The 21,655-nt window shown below is 39.3% G+C and overlaps 1 protein-coding gene across 6 annotated transcripts in view; it reads left to right on the forward strand.

Annotated features, from left to right (window-relative positions):
• The window catches only part of PDS5A (PDS5 cohesin associated factor A), a 164,954-nt gene that overhangs the window by 95,613 nt on the left and 47,686 nt on the right, over positions 1 to 21,655 (forward strand). For 5 of the 6 annotated variants that reach the window (XM_073342241.2, XM_073342245.2, XM_073342242.2 and 2 more), the window contains exons 11-16: positions 2,017 to 2,162; positions 8,079 to 8,230; positions 11,384 to 11,497; positions 13,840 to 13,921; positions 14,603 to 14,651; positions 14,788 to 14,927. In XM_073342241.2, coding sequence (XP_073198342.1) covers positions 2,017 to 2,162; positions 8,079 to 8,230; positions 11,384 to 11,497; positions 13,840 to 13,921; positions 14,603 to 14,651; positions 14,788 to 14,927 — 683 coding nt within the window. Of the gene's footprint in view, positions 1 to 2,016; positions 2,163 to 8,078; positions 8,231 to 11,383; positions 11,498 to 13,839; positions 13,922 to 14,602; positions 14,652 to 14,787; positions 14,928 to 18,816; positions 19,123 to 21,655 lie in introns of those variants that run through there. The other variant, XM_073342246.2, reaches the window with a different exon arrangement.

Consider the following 21,655-nt stretch of genomic DNA (forward strand, 5'->3'; position numbering starts at 1 on the left):
AATGAGCAGATTTTTATACAGTAGGCAAATAGGTCTGTATTTTCCTTTTTTTTAAATGGTTCACGTATTTTGGAAATGTGGAATAAGGCATTATTGCTAAGACTCAATTTGTGCCCACAGTATTGTGGAATCTCTGGAAAATATTAGTTTTGCTTGTCTTCACCTGCTAGTATTGATGCACCAGACTATGAGTTAGTCTACACTAACTCTGTAAATCGATCTGAGTAACACTAGTTCATTTATGCAAGTTACGTAACTGAAATCGACATAATTTAGGATGACTTCCAGTGGTGTCTACACCACGCTACATCAATGAGAGATGTTCTTCCATTGACATAGCTTCTACCAGTTGGGGAGGTGGAGTACAGATGTTGATAGGAGAGTGCTCGCCCTTTGACTTTGCATGTCTTCACCAGGCCCGCTAAATCAACTCTGCTGCTTCGATCACAGCAGTGCCGATTTAGCTGGTAGTGTAGACATGGCTTATGTTTTGCTGTTGAGACATCTGTATTCTTCGGCAGGTCTTTTCTTAGGCCATATCTATGTTATGGGAACTTTAGTAGCATAGCTACAGTGCCATAGCTGTACCACTGTAATCCTGTGGTGTAGACAAAGACTATAGCAGTAAAAGGAGTATTTTCATCATTGTACGAACTCCACCTCCCTGAGCAATGGTAGCTAGGTTGGATGGAGGAATGTTTCTTTTGTTCTAGCTTCATTTACACCAGGGACTAGATTGGCATAACTGTGGTGCTTAGATGTGGATTTTCCATAGCCCTGAGCAATGTCGATCTAAGATTTAAATGTAGACCAGACCTCAGTAATATTCATTGGAAAGATATATTCTAAGTATTTTAGGTAAAGAAATATAAGTGGGGGATCTTAAGGTAAAATTGTTCAAGTTTATATGTGGTCTGATTAGAGAGATGTCGGTTGTGACTCCGCAGTTAAGTTTGCATTGTGATTTGCAGCTAAAGCAGGAAATAAATCCTTTAATTTCTATTCACTGTTTCTCTAGAATTTTATAAAAAAGGGATTAGTAGGTTGGCTAGTAGTTTAGAGAATACTAACTTTTCACCTTTGGAAACTCTCTGGTTCAGATATGGTTTAAGTTATAACTGTAAATGAGTTTGATGTAAATAAGTTTGATCTCATGAGGGTCTACTGGATATTGGCCAGTTCCACGCATACACTACATAATTTGAGCTGTGTTGTGGCTTGTTGAGTCTATATTTGATGTACTCAAGTAGTCCATAAATACTAGATGACACAATGGCCCTGTAACAATTTTCAAATAATCATTACAGTGAAACAGCAAAAAAAATTCTTGTTAAAAGGTATCTAACTATAAAGTCATAAAATCAATATAGTCTGTTTAAATAGATCGTTTTAAAGATTCTGATATGTATTTTGAAGAACTGGTAACTCTCAGGGAGCTGTTGCAGAATGTTGTTGCAAATCCATTTTTTCCCCAAAAAAATATACTGTAAAGGACTTTTCTACAAGATTTTTTTAAATTAATGCATTAAGGCAAATACAGGATTTTGATGATAATTTCTATATTTAGATATTAATGATGCTATTTAAATTGACAGAAGATTGCACTATGACTAAAATAAAATCCTTAATTTAGTCTGTTGTGATGGATCATGCTTCTGTGAAATAATGCTCCCTCAAGGCATTATAGAACAGTGTGTTACCAACATCATAATCTAAAATATTGAGGAACAGTGAGCTGAGTTTCACTCGGAATTTTGTCATTTTTGACTCAAACAAATCTTTAATGATTTACAACATTTTTAGTGTATTACTTATATTGTAAACACCTTGGGACTGAGAATTATTATATACAATTTTATGTGCAGTAGTTGATATAGTTGTACATTTTGACTGAGGTTTGTGTAGTTGTTTTAATTTTCCTTATAAACTGTCATTTGTTGTGCATCTGCAACAAAAGCACTTGAGTATACTTTTCATGGTAATTGATTTGATTTTATTTTTTTTAAATTGTAACAGAGTACTTGAAGGTTAGATCACATGACCCAGAAGAAGCGATTCGACATGATGTCATTGTTACAATTATAACTGCTGGGAAGAGAGACCTTTCTTTAGTCAATGACCAGCTACTTGGCTTTGTAAGGGAAAGAACACTAGATAAACGGGTAAGGTATAATATTTTATTTGCAGTAATTTCCGCCTTTAAATCATAGAATCATAGAACCATAGAATATCAGGGTTGGAAGGGACCTCAGGAGGTCATCTAGTCCAACCCCCTGCTCAAAGCAGGACCAGTCCCCAACTAAATCATCCCAGCCAGGGCTTTGTCAAGCCTGACCTTAAAAACCTCAAAGGAAGGAGATTCCACCACCTCCCTAGGTAACCTATCCCAGTGCTTCACCACCCTCCTAGTGAAAAAGTTTTTCGTAATATCCAACCTAAACTTCCCCCACTGCAACTTGAGACTATTAGTCCTTGTTCTGTCATCTGCTACCACTGAGAACAGTCTAGATCCATCATCCTCTTTGGAACCCCCTTTCAGGTAGTTGAAAGCAGCTATCAAATGCCTCCTCATTTTTCTCTTCTGCAGACGAAACAATCCCAGTTCCCTCAGCCTCTCCTCATAAGTCATGTGTTCCAGTCCCCTAATCATTTTTGTTGCCCTCCGCTGGATGTTTTCCAATTTTTTCACATCCTTCTTGTAGTGTGGGGCCCCAAAACTGGACACAGTACTCCAGATGAGGCCTCACCAAGAGAGGGGAATGATCTCATCCCTCGATCTCCTTGCAGTGCCCCTACTTATACAGCCCAAAATGCCATTAGCCTTCTTGGCAACAAGGGCACACTGTTGGTTCCTGTCCAACCTGAATCTTCTATGCACTGAGGATATAGGTTACAGTTTTGCGCAGTTAATTAGAACAGTGGTTTCCAAACTTTTTTGATCGTGCACCCTTATCAGTAAAAATTTTTTGAGCACGCACCCCTAATATATGTATATTTATTTATGTATAAATTATATACATGTACTACTGTACTAATATATTGTGTAAATTATAAAACATACACAAAAAATAGAAATTAAAAAACAGAGATAAAGATGAAATAAATTATTTTTAAAATAATGTTTTTATTTATTAACAATACGAAAAACCTTTTTGCTCTCACTAAAAAAAATTATTAATTTTAGTGAGAGCAATGTGATTGAATATGCTTTATTATTTTTGAAAATTTTGGTTTAACACTTTGTAATATAGCAGGCGCTCAGGGTGGGGTGCAGGGTCTGGGAGCGAGTTAGGGTGCAGCGGGGCGCTCGGGGTGGGGGGGTGGGGTCTGGGAGGAAGTTAGAGTGTGGGAGGGTGCTCAGGGTTGGGGTGCAGGAAGAGGCTCAGGGCTGGGGCAGGCAGGAGGTACAGAACACTTACCTGGGACAGCTCCTGTTTGGTGCAGGGTGCGTGGAGGTGGCTCTGCGCAGTACAGCATCACCCCCATGGCCACGATTCTGGGAGCTGCCCCCCTTCCCCCCGGGGCAGGCAGGGCCACCTGGAACGCAGGGGCTAAGGGGTCCCCAGGGCCCTGGCCTGCGGCTCTAAAGCCCCTTTCAGAATGTGGCCCTGAGAGCTTGGGCTGGAGGACTCAAGAGGAGCAGGGGCAGCCATGTAGCCAGCGGCCGGAGAGAAGTGACACTGGAGGACTCAGGACCACGCCCCGCCCCCCCCCCCTTTTTTCCCCCCTCCAGCGTTGCTCCTCCTGCCGCACTGCCCTTTTGCTCCGGCAGCGCTCCTCCTGCTGCGCCCCCCAGTCGATCATCTTGCGCACCCCCTGGGGTGCATGCACCCCACTTTGGAGACCACTGAATTAGAATGCAGTGGCTACATTAATTCTCGCTAGAAGGCAGACTGTTGAAATGCAGTCAGTGTGTCTGAGCAGGGGCTATATATCAGGGAAATGAGATCATTATTCTGCCAGGAATATTGTGAATTTCACCATCAGCTCCTCACTAGCCAGAGGTCTGACAGTGTGATTGGCCTAAAGGAATCAGGCACCCTCCCAGAAACTTGTCAGTGAAGACTAACTTCAGCTCTAGATGGGGTTTCTTTATGGGATTCATCTCTGAAAAGAGCTTAATGGACTTAAATTCTGGGAAAAATAAAAATTGACAGCTGACTGGAAATGGCTACAAAGCACACACAACTATTTGAGGTAAACAGTAATATAACATGGTGTTTTTAAAAGGCTTTCACTCCTGTGTATTTTAGTTGTCTTTCAAAGTGAGTAGGGATACTTATATAACTTTTGTGAGCTCTCAGCATTCATCAGTTTTTTTTAAGCTTTTGCCTTATTATTCTATATCTGCTTGTGACCTCCTCATTATGAATCTAGTAATCTTTTGAGTTCTGGACACAGGCTTTAAACCTCATTTAACTACTCTCCTGCATGAGTACCTGCTAGTTCTTGTGATGACAATACTTGCTTTCCACAGTTCATATTCCCCTTGGACAAGCCCTTGTTCTTGACACACGTCCATCCATTTGTTTCCATCTGATTCTTTTTGGGCTACTCTTTTTATTCAGCTATTCAAAGATTTTTGTAGACTACTGACTTAGTTCTATTCATCGGTGTAAGTTGTCTTAGTGCTTCCAGGAGAGGGGACCTGAAAGCACCTGATCCATGAGAGTCCTCCAGGAGAGCTCTTTTTCTAAAGACCCAGCCTGCTTGTAGAAAGGGCACTGCAGAAATGGTTCAAACACTTTCCTCTTCTGATGAAACAGGTCATTTTGTCTTAGAGACTCCAAGTTGAATGGTGCCATCTCATCTCAATTCTCTAGGAAGACACTTATTGAAGGAAAGGTTTGGGACAGCCTTTGAAAGTTGGCTCAAGTTCCCATTTGCCCAAACATCCTAGACCAGCTAGGGACTTTTCCCTTCCTCAGAAAGAGACTCTTGTGTCAGTCTACTTTAGTGAGTAGCTTTGGGATGAGAAATCAAAGGAACAGACTCCAAGCTCCCTTCTCTCTTTAACCACTTCCCTGAGTATCTCCCGTTTTAACTTTTCCTCCTCCACTGAAGGAGGATTCAAAAGCATTTGGGGATCTGACAACCTTCCTGGCTCCTGTTTTAGAGACCCCTTGAATTGAGGAAAAAGGGGGAAGCTGGTGATTTTTCTATCCTGGATTTAATAGAAAACTGAAGAAGGACCTTTCTGACAAATAAAGGGTTCTTTGGAACCTCAGGAAACTGTTGTCTCACCCAGGTACAGAAGAGATTAATTGTACCAGGTATCCCAGGAAGGTTTTGACCAAGGTATTTAAAATCTCTTTTGAGCTAAATCAAAAGAGCGCTTTTCTATCCTTATCCTTCTTTATCATTCTGCTGCCTTTGACGCTGATGATCTCATTCTCCAACTTTTGTTTCTCTTCTCTCTTGGCTTATTTGACTGTGATCAGTACCCTACTGACTGATCTTTCAGTTTTTCATATAATAGCTTCTTACCTTCCCTTTTCGCTATAGATTCTTTTCTACACCCATCACTGTGATATCTGAATTTCTCCTTCATCTGATCGCATTCTCTCAGGATTCTGCCCTCCCTTGTTCTCTCTGTTACTGTCCCACTCTGTTCCCATGATTTCAACTACTACCTTTGTGCCAGTGATTCCCCAGCCTACCAATTTCACATTTCAAGCTGCTTCTGATACCTCCTTTTGATGGACGTTCTACTGCCATCTTAAGCATAACCTGTCCAAAGCTGAATTTTTCCAAAACCTTTCCTCCTAATCCTTCTCCTTCACCTTCCTTCTTTCTTCCCAATGACAACTCAGTCTTTCCTGTCTCCTGTATGATATCTAATGAACACATAGCTCAAGATGTGAACATCTACATCTAAATGTGGAAAACAGTATTTTACTACTTTTTGAAAAATAAATATTTTTGTAATACTTTTTCTTCTTAGTTTGTTTTAGTTGGTAGGTAAGTAGGCAAATACCCACAAAGATGTAAATATTTTATAACTTACATAATTGATTTTATGTGTACTTGAAAGTTTTCTGTTCTAAAATCTGCATGATATGTCATGCCACCTAGTGGAAAATTCATAGTGTCTTGCCTTTTACCGGTTTCAGAGTAACAGCCGTGTTAGTCTGTATTCGCAAAAAGAAAAGGAGTACTTGTGGCACCTTAGAGACTAACCAATTTATTTGAGCATGAGCTTTCGTGAGCTACAGCTCACTTCATCGGATGCTATAGCTCACGAAAGCTCATGCTCAAATAAATTGGGTAGTCTCTAAGGTGCCACAAGTACTCCTTTTCTTTTTGCCTTTTACCTACATCCAATGTTACTGATTGTGAATTGCTTTGTGATTTAAGAAATATATGGCAAAACATGGATCTGATTTTTCCCTCTTTATATGGAATAGCTCCTGACTATTCAATTGATGGTGTATCAGCAGACTTCTCTGTTCATGTAGAGAGCTCCATTAACTTCAGTGGGGTTCTCTGTGGATATAGCAAATTGTCCATGCACTGTCAATTTTAGAATGGGGGACTTTAGTTTGCAATGATTTGGCAAGATGAAAGTTCTCTCATCAACTCAACAAAGGTCCTTGGAATAAATAATGGATTAATTTTGTTATTCCAGCTGAAAAAGGAGTTGGTAGAAATAGAAAGTGGTTTGAGCAAAATAGGATTTGAGACACTTCCATACAACGATGGATTGAAATCAGAATTCATTTTTTACAAGAAAAATGTAACCTCTTTGGGGTAGGACCACTAGCATAATTGGGGCCTTTGAGCATTGCCACTAATGAATAATACTGAGAGGGAGGCATAAGAGCTTTATAAAATGAGTGGACAGTATGGAGGCAAATAGTTTAGTAAAATTGGAATGAGATTAGACACACTACATGAATGCAATTACACTAGATAGGATTAAAAAAATTATGAGCACTGTCACAGTTCAGGGGAACTGCACCAATATTTCCCCTCGGCCATTGCCTTTCCTGCGTGAAGACCTCTGTGTCTCTCCCTTCTGACTGGGGTATTCCCAGACTGCACAGTACTCTGTATTTCCCAGCATAGATAGGTTGCCCGAAGGACACCTGCTTTCTTTCTCTCCAGAGAGTGATTATCAACAGTTATAACTACTGCACAGTTCTTTCTAAGCAGACCTACTTTATCCTTAAGGTAAAAAGTATTAAAGAAAAAACATTAAGAACAACAAAACAGTATAAATGTATGGTAATAGGCTTACTAGAATTAACCCCGGCCCTAACATGGATTCTGGAAAGATAAGTCCTTTAACCCCAACCCTGGAAAGTCCTTGGGGTTATCAGTTTATCACAGCTTGAGCTAAGACAATCATACTCATAACCTGTTCAGTTTGCCCTTTCAGGGTCTTTGATCTGGAGTTTCCAGATGCAGGTAATTAGTACACAATGAGTCTCTCTCTCTCTCATAGGACATATATTCAAAGGTTGCCTTCTGAGGGGATAATTTGCATCCCTCTCAACCCAAGGTACTTACTAGGAAATCCTCATCACACCTATTTTTCCAAAAAGACCTTTGAACTTCATGATACCTTCTGGAGATTGCATTAATCTTTTCTTTCTGTTAAAGAATTTCTATACAATTTCACAATCTCACAAAAACATTTGCATTTTAAATATCATATACCACCAAAGTATGAACCTTAGTTCAGTAAGGTTTAATGTAATTCAATAAAATAAATTCAGGACATTGTCAGTCTGTCACAAGCACTATGAATTCTCATACTTCAGGACTAGCTGAGATGTGGAAGAAATTCTCTCCAAAAGTACACATATCAGAATTGCAGCTTCATGAACTTCTTTGGGGTGGAGAGAGAGGAAAAGTTGGATCTTCTGAAGCTTCCAATGTAGATCATTATGTAGGAGACAGTAATACCTAACTAAATGAATCATTGTTCTGTTCTGTTCTGGTTGCTTCCATGAATTAAAGTTCAGAGTGTTTACTGCATCTGTCTGTTAACTTTGTCTTTCTCACTTCATTGCATTTAGTATATATTGTGTGTGTTTGTGATAGATATTTAATAAACATATTTTTCTCTTAAGTGGCGAGTAAGAAAAGAAGCTATGATGGGACTTGCCCAGCTATACAAGAAGTATTGTCTTCATGCTGAGGCTGGCAAAGATGCTGCAGAGAAAGTGAGCTGGATAAAGGATAAACTTTTGCACATATATTATCAGAATAGCATTGATGACAAGTGAGTCAATTTAAGCCTTCATAAATTTAATTGTATAGCTATAAGAAATATTCTGAAGAACAAAAGTATAGACTTATCCTGAGGAATTTGTTAGAAGATGCTAATGATGTCCTCATGGCACATTTTAAACATTAGTGCTGCAAGTGTTTCATATAGATTCAGAATTAATTCAACACTCCCGCCCCACCCCCGATTAAAGGCATGGTGTTATTTGCACTAAGCTGTTTAGGATGTTCAGGTTTTTTTGTATCTAGCCCCAAATTGTAGACTTGGAGCTAGATCTGAGACGCTGGCTAGCTTTTTCTTTCTTAAACTGACTGACTGCTTCTTAGAAAAAGACTCTACTTTTGCTTCTCCTGTACTCAGTTTTTGTTTATTGTGGAGTGTTTTTTTTTTGCTAAGGTTGCTAAGGCTGACTGCTAAAATCCATCATTCCCTGTGCAACCTTAATTCTGCTTTCATAGGCATGCATAATAATACAGTCTTTAATTACATGAGGTACTTTTTTTTTTTTTAATAGGACCCGTTGCCTCCTTCAGTGCACAAGATGGGTAGCGTGCAGGGAATAAATCAGTGTTAGCCTAGTGAATGAGGTGGTTGTCTGTAGAACCCTTGCCTCACTTGTTACAAAAATTAGAATTGTGGAATGAATAAGGCAGAGGACTGAAAGAAGAGAAAGTATGTGTCATGTTATGGCAACTGCACCTGTATTTTCTTGTCAGTGATTCAGCAAGGGTACCCACTCTTGGCTTTCAGTTCCACAGCAGTTCCCTCTCTTGGGTGGAAAAATGCATCTCTGCCTATTGATCAGGGTATTCTCAGGTTGGACAGTGCCCATGCCTTCACTTGTTGTTCCCAATGCAGACAGGTTGCCCAAAGATACCTTCTTGTCTTCTCTTCAGAGACAGATAACAGTGTAATTGCTACAGATATAAGTTACTATACAGTTCTTTCTAAGCAAGTCTACTTTATTTTTAAGGTAAAGAATAACAGAGAAAACATATTAAAAACCATAAAAGAACCTATGCTAATAAGCTTACCAGAGTTCATCCTAGGGGCTCTAGCAAGTGCAGTATTTTAGTAACTCATCCTACGGGCATCCTTGTGGCTTCATCTTAGAACAAGCACCCTCATAACATATTCAGTTCCCTTTTTATACAGCCCAGGGGGTTTTGAACTGGAGTTTCCAGAAGCAGGTAGGTAGTACACCCTAGGGAGAGAGACCCTTTGTATATCTTCAGAAGGTTGGCTTTGGAGGGAGAGAATTTGCATTCCCCTCACCTCATTGTGTTTCTGAAAGAAATCCACTTTATATGTATTGATCCAGAAAGACCTTTGAACTTCCTAATTCTTTCCACTGATTTCATTAATCTTGTTTTTCTGCTAAATTCCATACACTCTCACAATAGTACATAAACATTTGCATTTGCAATACAATGAGCTCCAAAGGTGTTAACCCTAATTCATTAAACTTCATTCAGTAAAGTTTATCTTAATTCCATAAGGTTTATTCAGGATAATACAGGATATTATCAGTCTGTCACAGTATTTTGTCATAGTTAAGGCGGTTGAATGCCACTGAGGAGATTAGGTTTCTGTTCCTGCCATAGATTCCTTTTGTGATTCTGGGCAAATCATTTAGACCAGCATTTTCCCAGGTGCCCACTAGTTGTATGCTACTTATTTTCTGGGTGCCCAACTTGAAAAAAATTGGGGCTTGATTTGTAGAGGTGCTTGATGCTCACAACTGCAGCTGAAGTCAATGAGAGCTGGGAATGCTCATTCTCTCCAATAGTATGGCAGTGTGATTTGGTGGGATGAACCACTGTTGGGGCTCAAAAGCACTGAGTTCCAATTCTAGCTGACTTGCTCTGTGGTATGGTAAATGATTTTGTCTGTCTTGTTTCAGTTTCCCCATCTGTAAATGAACGTAAGAATACTTACCCACAACCCTCAAATGTAGTGTTGCAGGGGTTAACTTAATGCGTGTACAGTGCTTTGAGCTTACAGAGTACTATTAAAATGCTATGTCCTCTGAAAATCAGGCCCTATGTGTCTCAGATTAGTGTAGTCTTTTGCAAATTTTGGTTATTTCCTCTGTGACTCTGTTCCTCTTCTGTGAAAACCCTCAGGGCCACACTGAATGATGGGGATAAAAAGAGTTATTGAACAGCCGTCTCAGTCCTTGAGCACTATCCATCCTGTGCACTGAATAAAACTGGAGAGGGGGCAGGGAAATAGTATGTGATCATGTTTGTATCATCACACACACGCAGAACGAAGGTTACACAGCCTTAATTTTGTCACTGCCTAACATTTTAGAGCTTGACTTTGCAACCCTAAAAATGTTCTTTTAATGTATTTTTTGGTATGCAATTATATCACTGTGTGATTAAAGCTGATCTGTTGTACAGTCTGTTTTTGTATTTTATTTACATATAATCATATAAACTGCAACTACTTTATTGTGAAGTTCTTTAATCAAAGTTTCTATAAAAGAAGTTGAGGAATTTAACTTTGCCCACTTCGTTTTCCCTTCACTCTTTTTTCTTAAGTATATCTTGATGTATGTTTACCTCCATCTTTTTCAGTGTTGTTTGTCCTTAGTTTTTTTTATCATAAATATGAGCAGTTTTAAATACATTGTTTCTGTTTCTCTAATACTATCCTTACCTTTTGAGACATTTTGCTAATTCTACCTTTTCTTCAGCTTCTTATTGTATTCTCCTTTTGTGTTTTTTACTCTATGGGTGTGCATACTCTTCCTGTTCCCCTTTAAATGAGAATAGCGACAAGAAGAGATCCTGAGACTAGTTATTCAAAGAATCTAGAGGGAGAGAGGAGAATATCATGGGTGATTAAGGCCCATTTTTCTTGGCATCTGAAGGAATGGGGGAGAGTTCATCTGGGCATTTCTTTCACACCTTTCCAATAGCAGCAGGAAGGAAACCTGTGGAAAGCAGATAGTTATTATCTTCTTCTACCCATTAGGAGAAGGTTCCGGTGCCGGTATAGCATAAAATCATAGAAATGTAGGGCTACAAGGGACCTCAAGAGGTCAGGATCTCTGTTTTACAATTAATCTGACATTATGGATGACTTTGGAAATATACGGTATTAAAAAGTTATTTAAACTTTTTCTCTTTTCTGCAGGTTATTGGTAGAGAAAATCTTTGCTCAGTATCTTGTCCCACACAATTTGGAAACAGAAGAGAGAATGAAATGCTTGTACTATTTATATGCTAGCTTGGATCCAAATGCTGTCAAGTGAGTAGAGGTAGAAAAGTAGGCTGCTTAGATACTTTTAAAATATATCTTTCTTTTGAGTATTTTCCAGCACATGCCTTTTGATAGAAAATTATCAGTCTTTTTTGCTATCTCATAGTCAAAGTACTGGTAATGACAAGACTTGATGTTCTTGTTAGTCAAGTAATTTGAGAACTCTAACTCCTCTGGATTTAGACATTAATAGCTGGTGAAATGAACTAAACTGATTTTTATTTATGTAATTGTTTCTTAGATTGGAAACTTCTCTGTGTAGTTTCACTTAGAATCATAGAATCATAGAATATCAGGGTTGGAAGGGACCCCAGAAGGTCATCTAGTCCAACCCCCTGCTCAAAGCAGGACCAATTCCCAGTTAAATCATCCCAGCCAGGGCTTTGTCAAGCCTGACCTTAAAAACCTCTAAGGAAGGAGATTCTACCACCTCCCTAGGTAACGCATTCCAGTGTTTCACCACCCTCTTAGTGAAAAAGTTTTTCCTAATATCCAATCTAAACCTCCCCCACTGCAACTTGAGACCATTACTCCTCGTTCTGTCATCTGCTACCATTGAGAACAGTCTAGAGCCATCCTCTTTGGAACCCCCTTTCAGGTAGTTGAAAGCAGCTATCAAATCCCCCCTCATTCTTCTCTTCTGCAGGCTAAACAATCCCAGCTCCCTCAGCCTCTCCTCATAACTCATGTGTTCCAGTCCCCTAATCATTTTTGTTGCCCTTCGCTGGACTCTCTCCAATTTATCCACATCCTTCTTGAAGTGTGGGGCCCAAAACTGGACACAGTACTCCAGATGAGGCCTCACCAATGTCGAATAGAGGGGAACGATCACGTCCCTCGATCTGCTCGCTATGCCCCTACTTATACATCCCAAAATGCCATTGGCCTTCTTGGCAACAAGGGCACACTGCTGACTCATATCCAGCTTCTCGTCCACTGTCACCCCTAGGTCCTTTTCTGCAGAACTGCTGCCTAGCCATTCGGTCCCTAGTCCCTGTGCGGGTCCTCCATAGTGTTTGTACAGCATCTATCATCCAGATCCCCCACTGTGCTATCACAAGATGAACAAAACAATAATAAATAATGAATTCTCAATATTGTTTGCAATTATAGTTTCAAAGTATTTCAAGTACACATATTTTTAAATGCTGATTCCAGATGGATAACTACAATAAAAACAGGATGCCCTGATGTTAGGAGGTATTTTGATCCAATTTTAATGTTTTCAATGATTTTTACATCAAGAATAACAAACCCTGATGTCAGTTATTTTGAATAAGATTGGTTACCTGGTTGCAAGATTGAAAGTAATGTGCAAGAAAGATATAGTTGAACAAAATTCAAAATGTCAATTTAGTAACAATTTTAGGGCTACAATATGGCTTTTAAAAGAATTATAAGGTTTTTGGTATTGGCAGTTAGTATTATGAGACTTCTGTCTGTTCAATGTGTAAATTGAACAGAATGCAAATAAATTTGTGGCCCGTGAGAATATTATTTCCATTTTTTGTGTGTGAGAGAATGGGGCATCTGTAATATCTTGTCCATAGCAGATTGGTTATAGATGGATGGACAGTAGGGAGATGGTGTTGTCTCTGGCTTGTATGTCTTAACTGATACAAAATGGTATAATATTGGTATATTAGTATGAGGATGGTATAGTGGAGGATTGAGTCTCATGTGCGTTTGTCTTTTGTAGACAAGTTTTGTAGTATAGAGTGACTGATTTGTCCTAGAAGGGAAGAATGTTTGGGAGGACATTGGTTAAAGGATTAATTCAGGTAGAGGGACAGAGCTAGGGTTGGGCTTAGGAACCTTAGCTTCAAATTTTCTACTTTAGAGATCTTAATATTTTTTAACTAAAATATTCTCTTTGTTTCTTATACGAGAAATTCTTTTCAATTTTCATTCTGTTTTAGTTTTTGAGGGGAGGTTATGTTTGTTTTTGGGGTTGGGAAGTTTCCTAGGTGTGTGATGTTTTTTTTAAGGCTTCATGGAAGTTGAAAGCTCTGACAAAGATAATGGACCAGGTTCTGGTTTCAATTTCACCAGTATAAATCTTGAGCAGCTCCACTGAAATCAATGGAGATGTTCTGGATTACATTGTTATATATGAGACAAAATCTTGTCCACTATGCTTGAAACTTGTAACCCCAGTTAGTGTAACATTTGATAGAACACCTTTCTAGTGTGTTACAAATGTTGTACATGTGAAAAATATAAACTCAGCTAATAATAATAGCATATGCTTTACTAGCTCCATAAAACTAGCACATTCTTACAGCATTTGAACGAATATGATTGTCATTCTTTTTCCCTCCCCTTTACAGAGCACTGAATGAGATGTGGAAGTGCCAGAATATGCTTAGGAGTCATGTACGGGAATTACTGGACTTGCATAAGCAGCCCACTGTATGGTTTTTAAAAACGTATTGCTTTATCATTAGAGCTAATTTACATAGAGATAATTTTTTTGCTTAATGTGATTATTTTGCTGTTTTGGTTTACATTCACAAAATGTTGATCTTTCATTAAGTAGAAATAAACAGATATTTTAAAAATCACTTTCACAGTTACAGGATTTATCATGAGTTTCTGTTTCCAACTAACAACTTCTAAAAGAGTCAAAAAGTCATATGTAACATTTTATTGTCCGTTTCTCACTTTCGCTTAATTCACTGTAGTGTTTTAAGATTCTTAAATGGAAAATGCTGTAACATCAAAATAATGATGATAATTTGTTCGTGTTAAAGCAGAGTTCAAATGATAGTTTAGTAAAATAGGATGTTGCTTGAATTCTCCGTATAGGCTGTATCCTGAAACTGTAGATGAAAATTCATGTTTGGTTTATCATGTTTCAGTGGCTTGTTGCAGTTCTGTCTTATTACAAAAGGCAGAATGTATACTACATATTAGTTTTGCAGGTTTTTTTAGTGTAACACTTGTTGTTAATACCATTGTACTTTATTTTTTGTCTGTTGTTCCAAAAAATTAAAATGGAGAGGGCTGCAACAAAAGTAGTGACAGATCAAATGAAGTGTGTAATATAGCATATTAGGGAATATCACTGATGCTTTTTTTCCTCCTCCCCAGTCGGAAGCAAATAGTAGTGCCATGTTTGGAAAGCTGATGACCATAGCAAGTGAGTGTGTTAATTTGCTCTGTAAATAGTTATTACAGTGTATCTGAAGATTGCATGATTACAAATATTGAAATAGCTAAATTGTGCTGAGTTATAAGTTGTAGGTTTATCTTATGTTTCAATTTTATTAATATAGAAAACCTTCCAGATCCTGGAAAAGCACAAGATTTTGTGAAGAAATTCAATCAGGTTCTTGGGGATGATGAGAAACTTCGATCTCAGCTCGAGTTGTTAATCAGCCCTACATGTTCATGTAAACAGGCAGATGTCTGTGTGGTAAGGATATGGAACAAATGAACTTTATATGTAACATATGTGGGCTTAACTAGCCATTGAGAGGTGATGGCCTCTCAAAGTAACTTGATGTAGTTTTATGTGACCACTTTAATTTCGTATTGCATAAAATGTCTTTTTAGCTAATCTGCATAGAGAGCTCTCAGATACAATTTAGAATTAACAACTCAGTTACTAAGAGTACATTTATTCACTTAATGTTGTTTCTTTTTTGGGTGATGGCAGTCAAAACATGATCTCTGTAATAGTCATTTTGTGAAATTTTTTCAAATCTTATTGAACATAGAGCGCCTGTACTTTGTCTTCCAACTCTACTGAAGCGTTTTATGAATGACATAAAACATTACCTACCTTATAGATATTTTTTGCTTCCAAGAACATTCCTTTGAAGACTGTATGTGTATTCTTCAATTGTGTTTTTGTAAATGTGTCTACTCTTTGTCGTCATTTCATGTAAAATAATTGTCAGAGTATAAATTAGATGTCAGATGCTATTTCTTGGGTCTGCTGGTTTGGCCATTAGTTTTTAGCACAGGCATTTGTAGTCAAGAACATGTGCCTCGAACTCTTGTGAGAGGTTTGCAGTGTTGGATTTGTCTCTCAGCGGTCCTGATTTGTTCAGTAGAAAGACAGGTGATGCCCTGTATAAACAGTTTCTCTCAACTGTTATTTAAAAGGCGGGCCTTTTTTTTTTTTTTTTTTTTTGCTGTCAGTGGCAGTACCAGCATTCACAGAAAAACTTTCAGTATGCACATCAGTCCCAGCATACTTGCAGACAGTCTGAAGGCTTAGTTGTTATAAAGGACGACAGAGTATCAAGAGAGGAAAGCTTCCTCAGTCCCTCTGGTTCCTTTGACATCTGCTCTGAAGTAGCAATTTTTTTTTACACTTTTAGGAAGCTTGGATACCGTCCTTCTATAATTTTAAGGAGCGAGGTTCATAGGGCCAAGAAATAGATCAGGTGGAAGTTTTCCATATTTAACTTTTGACTCACCAAATTTTGTCCACCTGAGGGCCAAGTTGGCAACTTGTCTAGAGCCAGATGGCCTATGCTGATATTTTTAAAAAAAATGCAGCAAACTGCAGCTGTTTATTTTCAATATAGAAATGCCATTGCTCAGAACAGTCACGTGTTGAGACCTGTAGTATCTGTATGCCATACATATATATTAAAGGTGGGGGAACTTTTAAACTACATTGTAAAACTGTGGACCACACTTTGGCCAATTCTGTTTCAAGTGTATATTTCATTTATTTTGATTTAAAGTATAAGATAATGCCTATATGCTCACAAGCTCTAGGCTCCCTGACAGTAATTAAACTTACAATCCTAACAGTAATTTAAATTTAGTCACAGAAATATCACCTAGCAGCCCCGAAAAGTTAATATACCATCCAGTAGCACCATACCACTGCAGCAAAAAAAAATAAAAAAAAATCCTACTCAACCAAAAAAACAATTCCCTCATAAAATCACCATTTCCCCCCCACCCACCCAATAAAGCGTCAGACTTTACAGTGAAATATGAAGATCAACAAATTCAGGCTATTTCAGACAAGGTGAGGATCAAGTTCCAGAGCGTAGGGCCCTCAAAAGAACATCCTATTCTCTGTCCCCTATCTCTTGTTGCAAGAAGGGAATCAAACTTAAGTGTCTCCACTGGACTCGGCTGTGGTAGTAGTCCATCAGGAGAGTATATGTCTGTGTGGATCTCACTCCAGGTGCTCATTCAGCTTGTGTGCAAGATCAGACTCTTTGAATAGCATTGTTTGTTGGGCCTCCCATGCACCAGGCATGTCCGTGTGCCCTTCCCCTACCTGAGAGCATAAAAAGCAGAATGGCTACAACCAACCCTCAGTTCCTTCTTATAGCCATCAGTTAAATTTTTCTTTTTGCATTTTCCTCCTCTAATTAGGCAGTTCAGTTTAATTTCCTAACAAATTTCCCCTTTCCTTTAATTTTTTAATAACATTTTAAAAAAACTTAATTTCTTAAATTGTCTGTAGCATTCTGTGCCACTCTCTTAATCTAAAATGGTGTATTTGAAGCCCTTAGGCTTCAAACTCTGTCCATCATCTAACAAACTCATTCCTCTGACAGACTATCATAAAAGCTTCATAAAGGTGAGAGCCATGTGCTGGACTGCTGCTTGGTTTCCTGTACTTTTTCTACAAGAACAAGTAAATCCAGGGACCCTTAGCAGAAGTTTTACCTTCTTGAGCAGTCAGTGAGAGGAACTTCAGACCCTAGAGAATGGGCATCAGTCTCCAAAATGGAACTAGTAGCTTCTGAGTTCCAATCAGCCAGTGACCCTGTTAGCCAGCATACAACACCTAAGGGCAGTACCAGCAAAGGAACTGTAGCACTGTTAGGCAAGGATTTGAGACCAGCAAAAACTATCTCGGTACTGGCTACAACGCCAGCACTGAAAACTGATGCTGCTCCTCACCAAGACAAGGGATATCAGAACACCAAGATAAACATTGTTCTTCATACTCATATCTCTTTCCGTAAAGAGAGGCTTAAACCTTCACTCTCATCCCAGGAACAGAGCACTGAGCCCATTCCTATGATGGGGCAAATGACACTGGCACAGCTTCCGGCTTGGTAACAAAGAGATTGAGTGCCTACATCTAACACTGTTAGCTGCTGACAAGCACCAGGATTGGTGTTGGTACTAGCATTAGTTGCTATGTCTTTGGCACCAGTCTTGGCCCTGATGGCACTACACTGAGCACTGGTACACATCCCAGACCGCACATTACTTGTGCCACCTCAAAAATCCAGCATCACCATTGAAGGATTCTATTCATTTGCCCCCTCCTTGGGACACCCCTTCTCCCCTTCATTTACACAGATCAGGAGAGGGGTTTCTCTCTTCAAATCGGGAATATTCACTTCAGAACTTCGATCATCCCTTCTTGAAGCTCTTAACCCAGCTCTGCTCTTTTTCTGAACTGTCTCTCAACCTTGGGTTCTAAACTGTCCCTTGCCTTTGATCTGTCTTGCATTTATAACTCCCAGGGTTACACCAAATTCGTGACACCAAACTAGGGTGCACCTGGACTGGAACAGCAGAACTGGCTCCTGTTTCATCTAAGGGGCCAAGTACCCCATTACACACACACAGTAAAAACTCGCTTCAGACTTCTAAGCCACTTATCAGTATGCACATACATGATACCACTTGCCAGGCTTCACCTACGTCCTTTACAAGGCTGGCTAAGGTCGATGTATCATCACAGGAGACATCAAATGAACATGCATATCGTGGTTCCAGCTCACATTCTGAGCTAGTGGTCAGATCCCAAGAATGTTCATAAGCCCTTCTCTACATTTCTTCCTACAAAAGACACTAATCACAGATGCATCAGGAACAGGGATTGGGGTGCACAACTAGACCACCTCCAGATAAAAGGAATGTGGTCTCAAAAGGACATGACTCTACGCATAAATGATCTAGAATTATGAGTGATCAGATTAGCTTGCATAACATTCCTTCCTGTTTTAAAGAATCCCATCATGCATATTCTCATGGATGACACATCTGCGATGTACTATGTAAACAAGCCAGGAGATGCCTGCTCATTACACCTGTGCCAGAAGGTAATCAAGTTATGGACAAGTTGACACCATGAGATAACCCCAACAGCTCTCCCAGGAGCCATCAGCAATTGAGCAGACTTCCTAGGCTTCAACTTCCAGCCACTGGATTTTGTTATACCTTTATCTGCCAGAATAAAGAGGAGACCTTTATTATAAAATTTCTGTTATCCATTTAGGTACTTCTCTTTGATAAGCTAAATAGAGTGAGCTCCTTAAATGTCTCATTATAAGGCATGTTGTCTAAACCTTTAATCATTCTCACAGCTGTTCTCTGAACCCTCTACAATTTATCAACTTCCTTCTTGAACTGTAGACACCAGAACTGGATGCTGTATTACAGTAGTGGGTGTACCAGTGCCAAATACAGAGGTAATGTAACCTCTCCGTTCCTACTAGATATTTCCCTTTTTATACATCCAAAGATCAGAGTATCCCTTCTGACCACAAATGTTGCATTGGGAGCACATGTTCAGCTGACTACCCACCATGATGCTCAAGCCTTTTTCAGATTCACTGCTTTCCAGGATGGAGCAACCCCCCTCCCCCCATCCTGTAAGCATGGCCTGTATCCTCCTCCTTAGCTGTATGCATATACATTTAGCCATATTAAAATGGATATTGTTCGCTTGCACCAAGCGATCCAGATCACTGTATCAGTGACCTCTCATCCTCATTATTTACCACTCCTCCAATCTTTGTGCCATCTTCAAAATTTATCAGTATTTTATGTTTTCTTCCAAGTCATTGATTAAAATGTTGACTAGCATAGATAGGGCCAAGAACCAAGCCTTGTGGGACCCCACTGAAGCGTATCCGCTTGATGATGATGATGTCCTGTTTAGTTACATTTTGAGCCCTATAATTTAGCTACATCATTTTTTAATAAGTCATTTAATGTTTATCATGTTGATTTTTGTATGGTTCTGGTTTCTAATCAAAATATCATGCAGTCAAATGCCATACAGAAGTCTAAGTAATTAGTACTGTTACATTTGTCCACCAAATTTTAACCATGTCATAAAAAAATAAAATTAATTTGACTAAACTCATGTTGATTGGCATGAATTATATTACTCACCTTTAATTCTTCATTAATAGAGTTCTATAACATATGTTCTGTTTATTTTGCCTGGGATCAAAGTTAGGCTGACAGGTCTGTAATCACCCCGGTCATCCTATTTGCCCTTTTAAAATTTGTTTGCAGTGTTGCTATAGCCATGTTGGTCCCAGGATATTAAAGAGACAAGGTGGGTGTGGCAGTATCTTTCATTGGACAGTGTTCTGTTGGTGTTGGAGACAAAGCTGTTGAGCAACACAGAGCTCTTCTTCAGGTCTGGGAAAAGTACACAGAGCATCATAGCTAAATACAAGGTGAAACGGATGTTCAGCATAAGTAGTTTATACATATTCCAAGAATTCATTCAAGGTAATGTGGCCCATTAGAATCTCTGCAGCCACAGGACAAAGTAGGCCGGGTTTTAGTGGGTTACAGATTGGTCTCTATTAAGACCATGATTTTTAGTGTCTATTATAGTTCTCAATTTAAGCTCCCAGGCTTGTCTTTTGAAGGTGTTGTGCAGATTATCTTGGAGGAGGAGGACTGAGGTCAGATATGGAGTGATGGTTTTGTGAAAAGTATTAGCCCACAGATGATAATGTGCTTTTGTCTTGTATTGTTGTTCTGTATGAGTTCATTTGAGAGCGTACGTAGTGTTGTTTTACCTATGTAGTTGTTATTGGGGTATTTAGTGCACTGAATAAGGGAAATCACATTGTGATAGGTATATGTAAGGCCCTTGGATCTTGAAGGGGGTGGGGTGTTGATCATCATAGCAATGGAGATATGTCTACAGGTTTTACATCTGTTGTTCTGGCAGGGTCTGGTGCCACTTCGAGTTGGTGTATCCTGCTGTGGGGAGCTTGCTTTTGATGATGAGCTTGGCAAGTTTGGGAGGTTGTTTGAAGGCCAGAAGTGGGGGTTTGGGAAAAATTTCTTTCAGGATGTGGTCCCCATCGAGTATGGGTTGTAATTGTTTAACTATACCCCATCTGGGTTCCAGTGAAGGGTGCTAGGTGACAACTAGGCAGTGTCATCAGATGTTTGGCTGCGTGTGTGTTTTCCCCGTGTGCTGTCCCAGCTCTGCGCAGATAGCTGGCACAGTAGATCTCAAGTGAACTGCGCAATGACCACAAAAATCTGTTAAGGTGCGAAGGCACTTGGTCAGGTTTATTGTCAGCAAAGCACAGTCCCAGCTCCCCAGATCAATGACTACGGTTACACTAGCCATATATGCCCGTGACAATGGACGCAGCTCACTCAGTGGCAGGACTTTCCACTGCCCCCTCGGCTGGACAAAGACTCTCCCTCTGAGAGACATCTTTATACACCAATACAAACAAGTTACATATCACCCTTGACATATCAGGGTGCCACCCTCTGATATATTAGGGTGCCACCCACTGGCTTGTACCTGTAGTTTCAATCAAAACATCTCTCTTCATCATGTTGTCACCCTGACCTTATCCTTAAGAGGGTCAGCATGTTTCTGTTACCTTTGGGGAATGTGCTGCTATCGAGGTGCTATGGTACCACCCTTCTGGAATGTGCTTGTGTCATAAATGTAAAAGGAAGGGTAAACACCTTTAAATCCCTCCTGGCCAGAGGAAAAACCCTTTCACCTGTAAAGGGTTAAGAAGCTAGGATAACCTCGCTGGCACCTGACCAAAATGACCAATGAGGAGACAAGATACTTTCAAAGCTGGAGGGGGGGAGAAACAAAGGTTCTCTCTGTGTGATGCTTTTGCCGGGAACAGAAAAGGAATGGAGTTTTAGAACTTAGTAAGTAATCTAGCTAGATATGCGTTAGATTCTGTTTTGTTTAAATGGCTGATAAAATAAGCTGTGCTGAATGGAATGTATATTCCTGGTTTTGTGTCTTTTTGTAACTTAAGGTTTTGCCTAGAGGGATTCTCTATGTTTTGAATCTGATTACCCTGTAAGGTATTTACCATCCTGATTTTACAGAGGTGATTCTTTTATTCTTTTTCTTCAATTAAAATTCTTCTAAGAACCTGATTGCTTTTTCATTGTTCTTAAGATCCA

This window comes from Lepidochelys kempii, chromosome 4, assembly GCF_965140285.1.
Source record: "Lepidochelys kempii isolate rLepKem1 chromosome 4, rLepKem1.hap1, whole genome shotgun sequence".
NCBI classification, from domain to species: Eukaryota; Metazoa; Chordata; order Testudines; family Cheloniidae; genus Lepidochelys; species Lepidochelys kempii.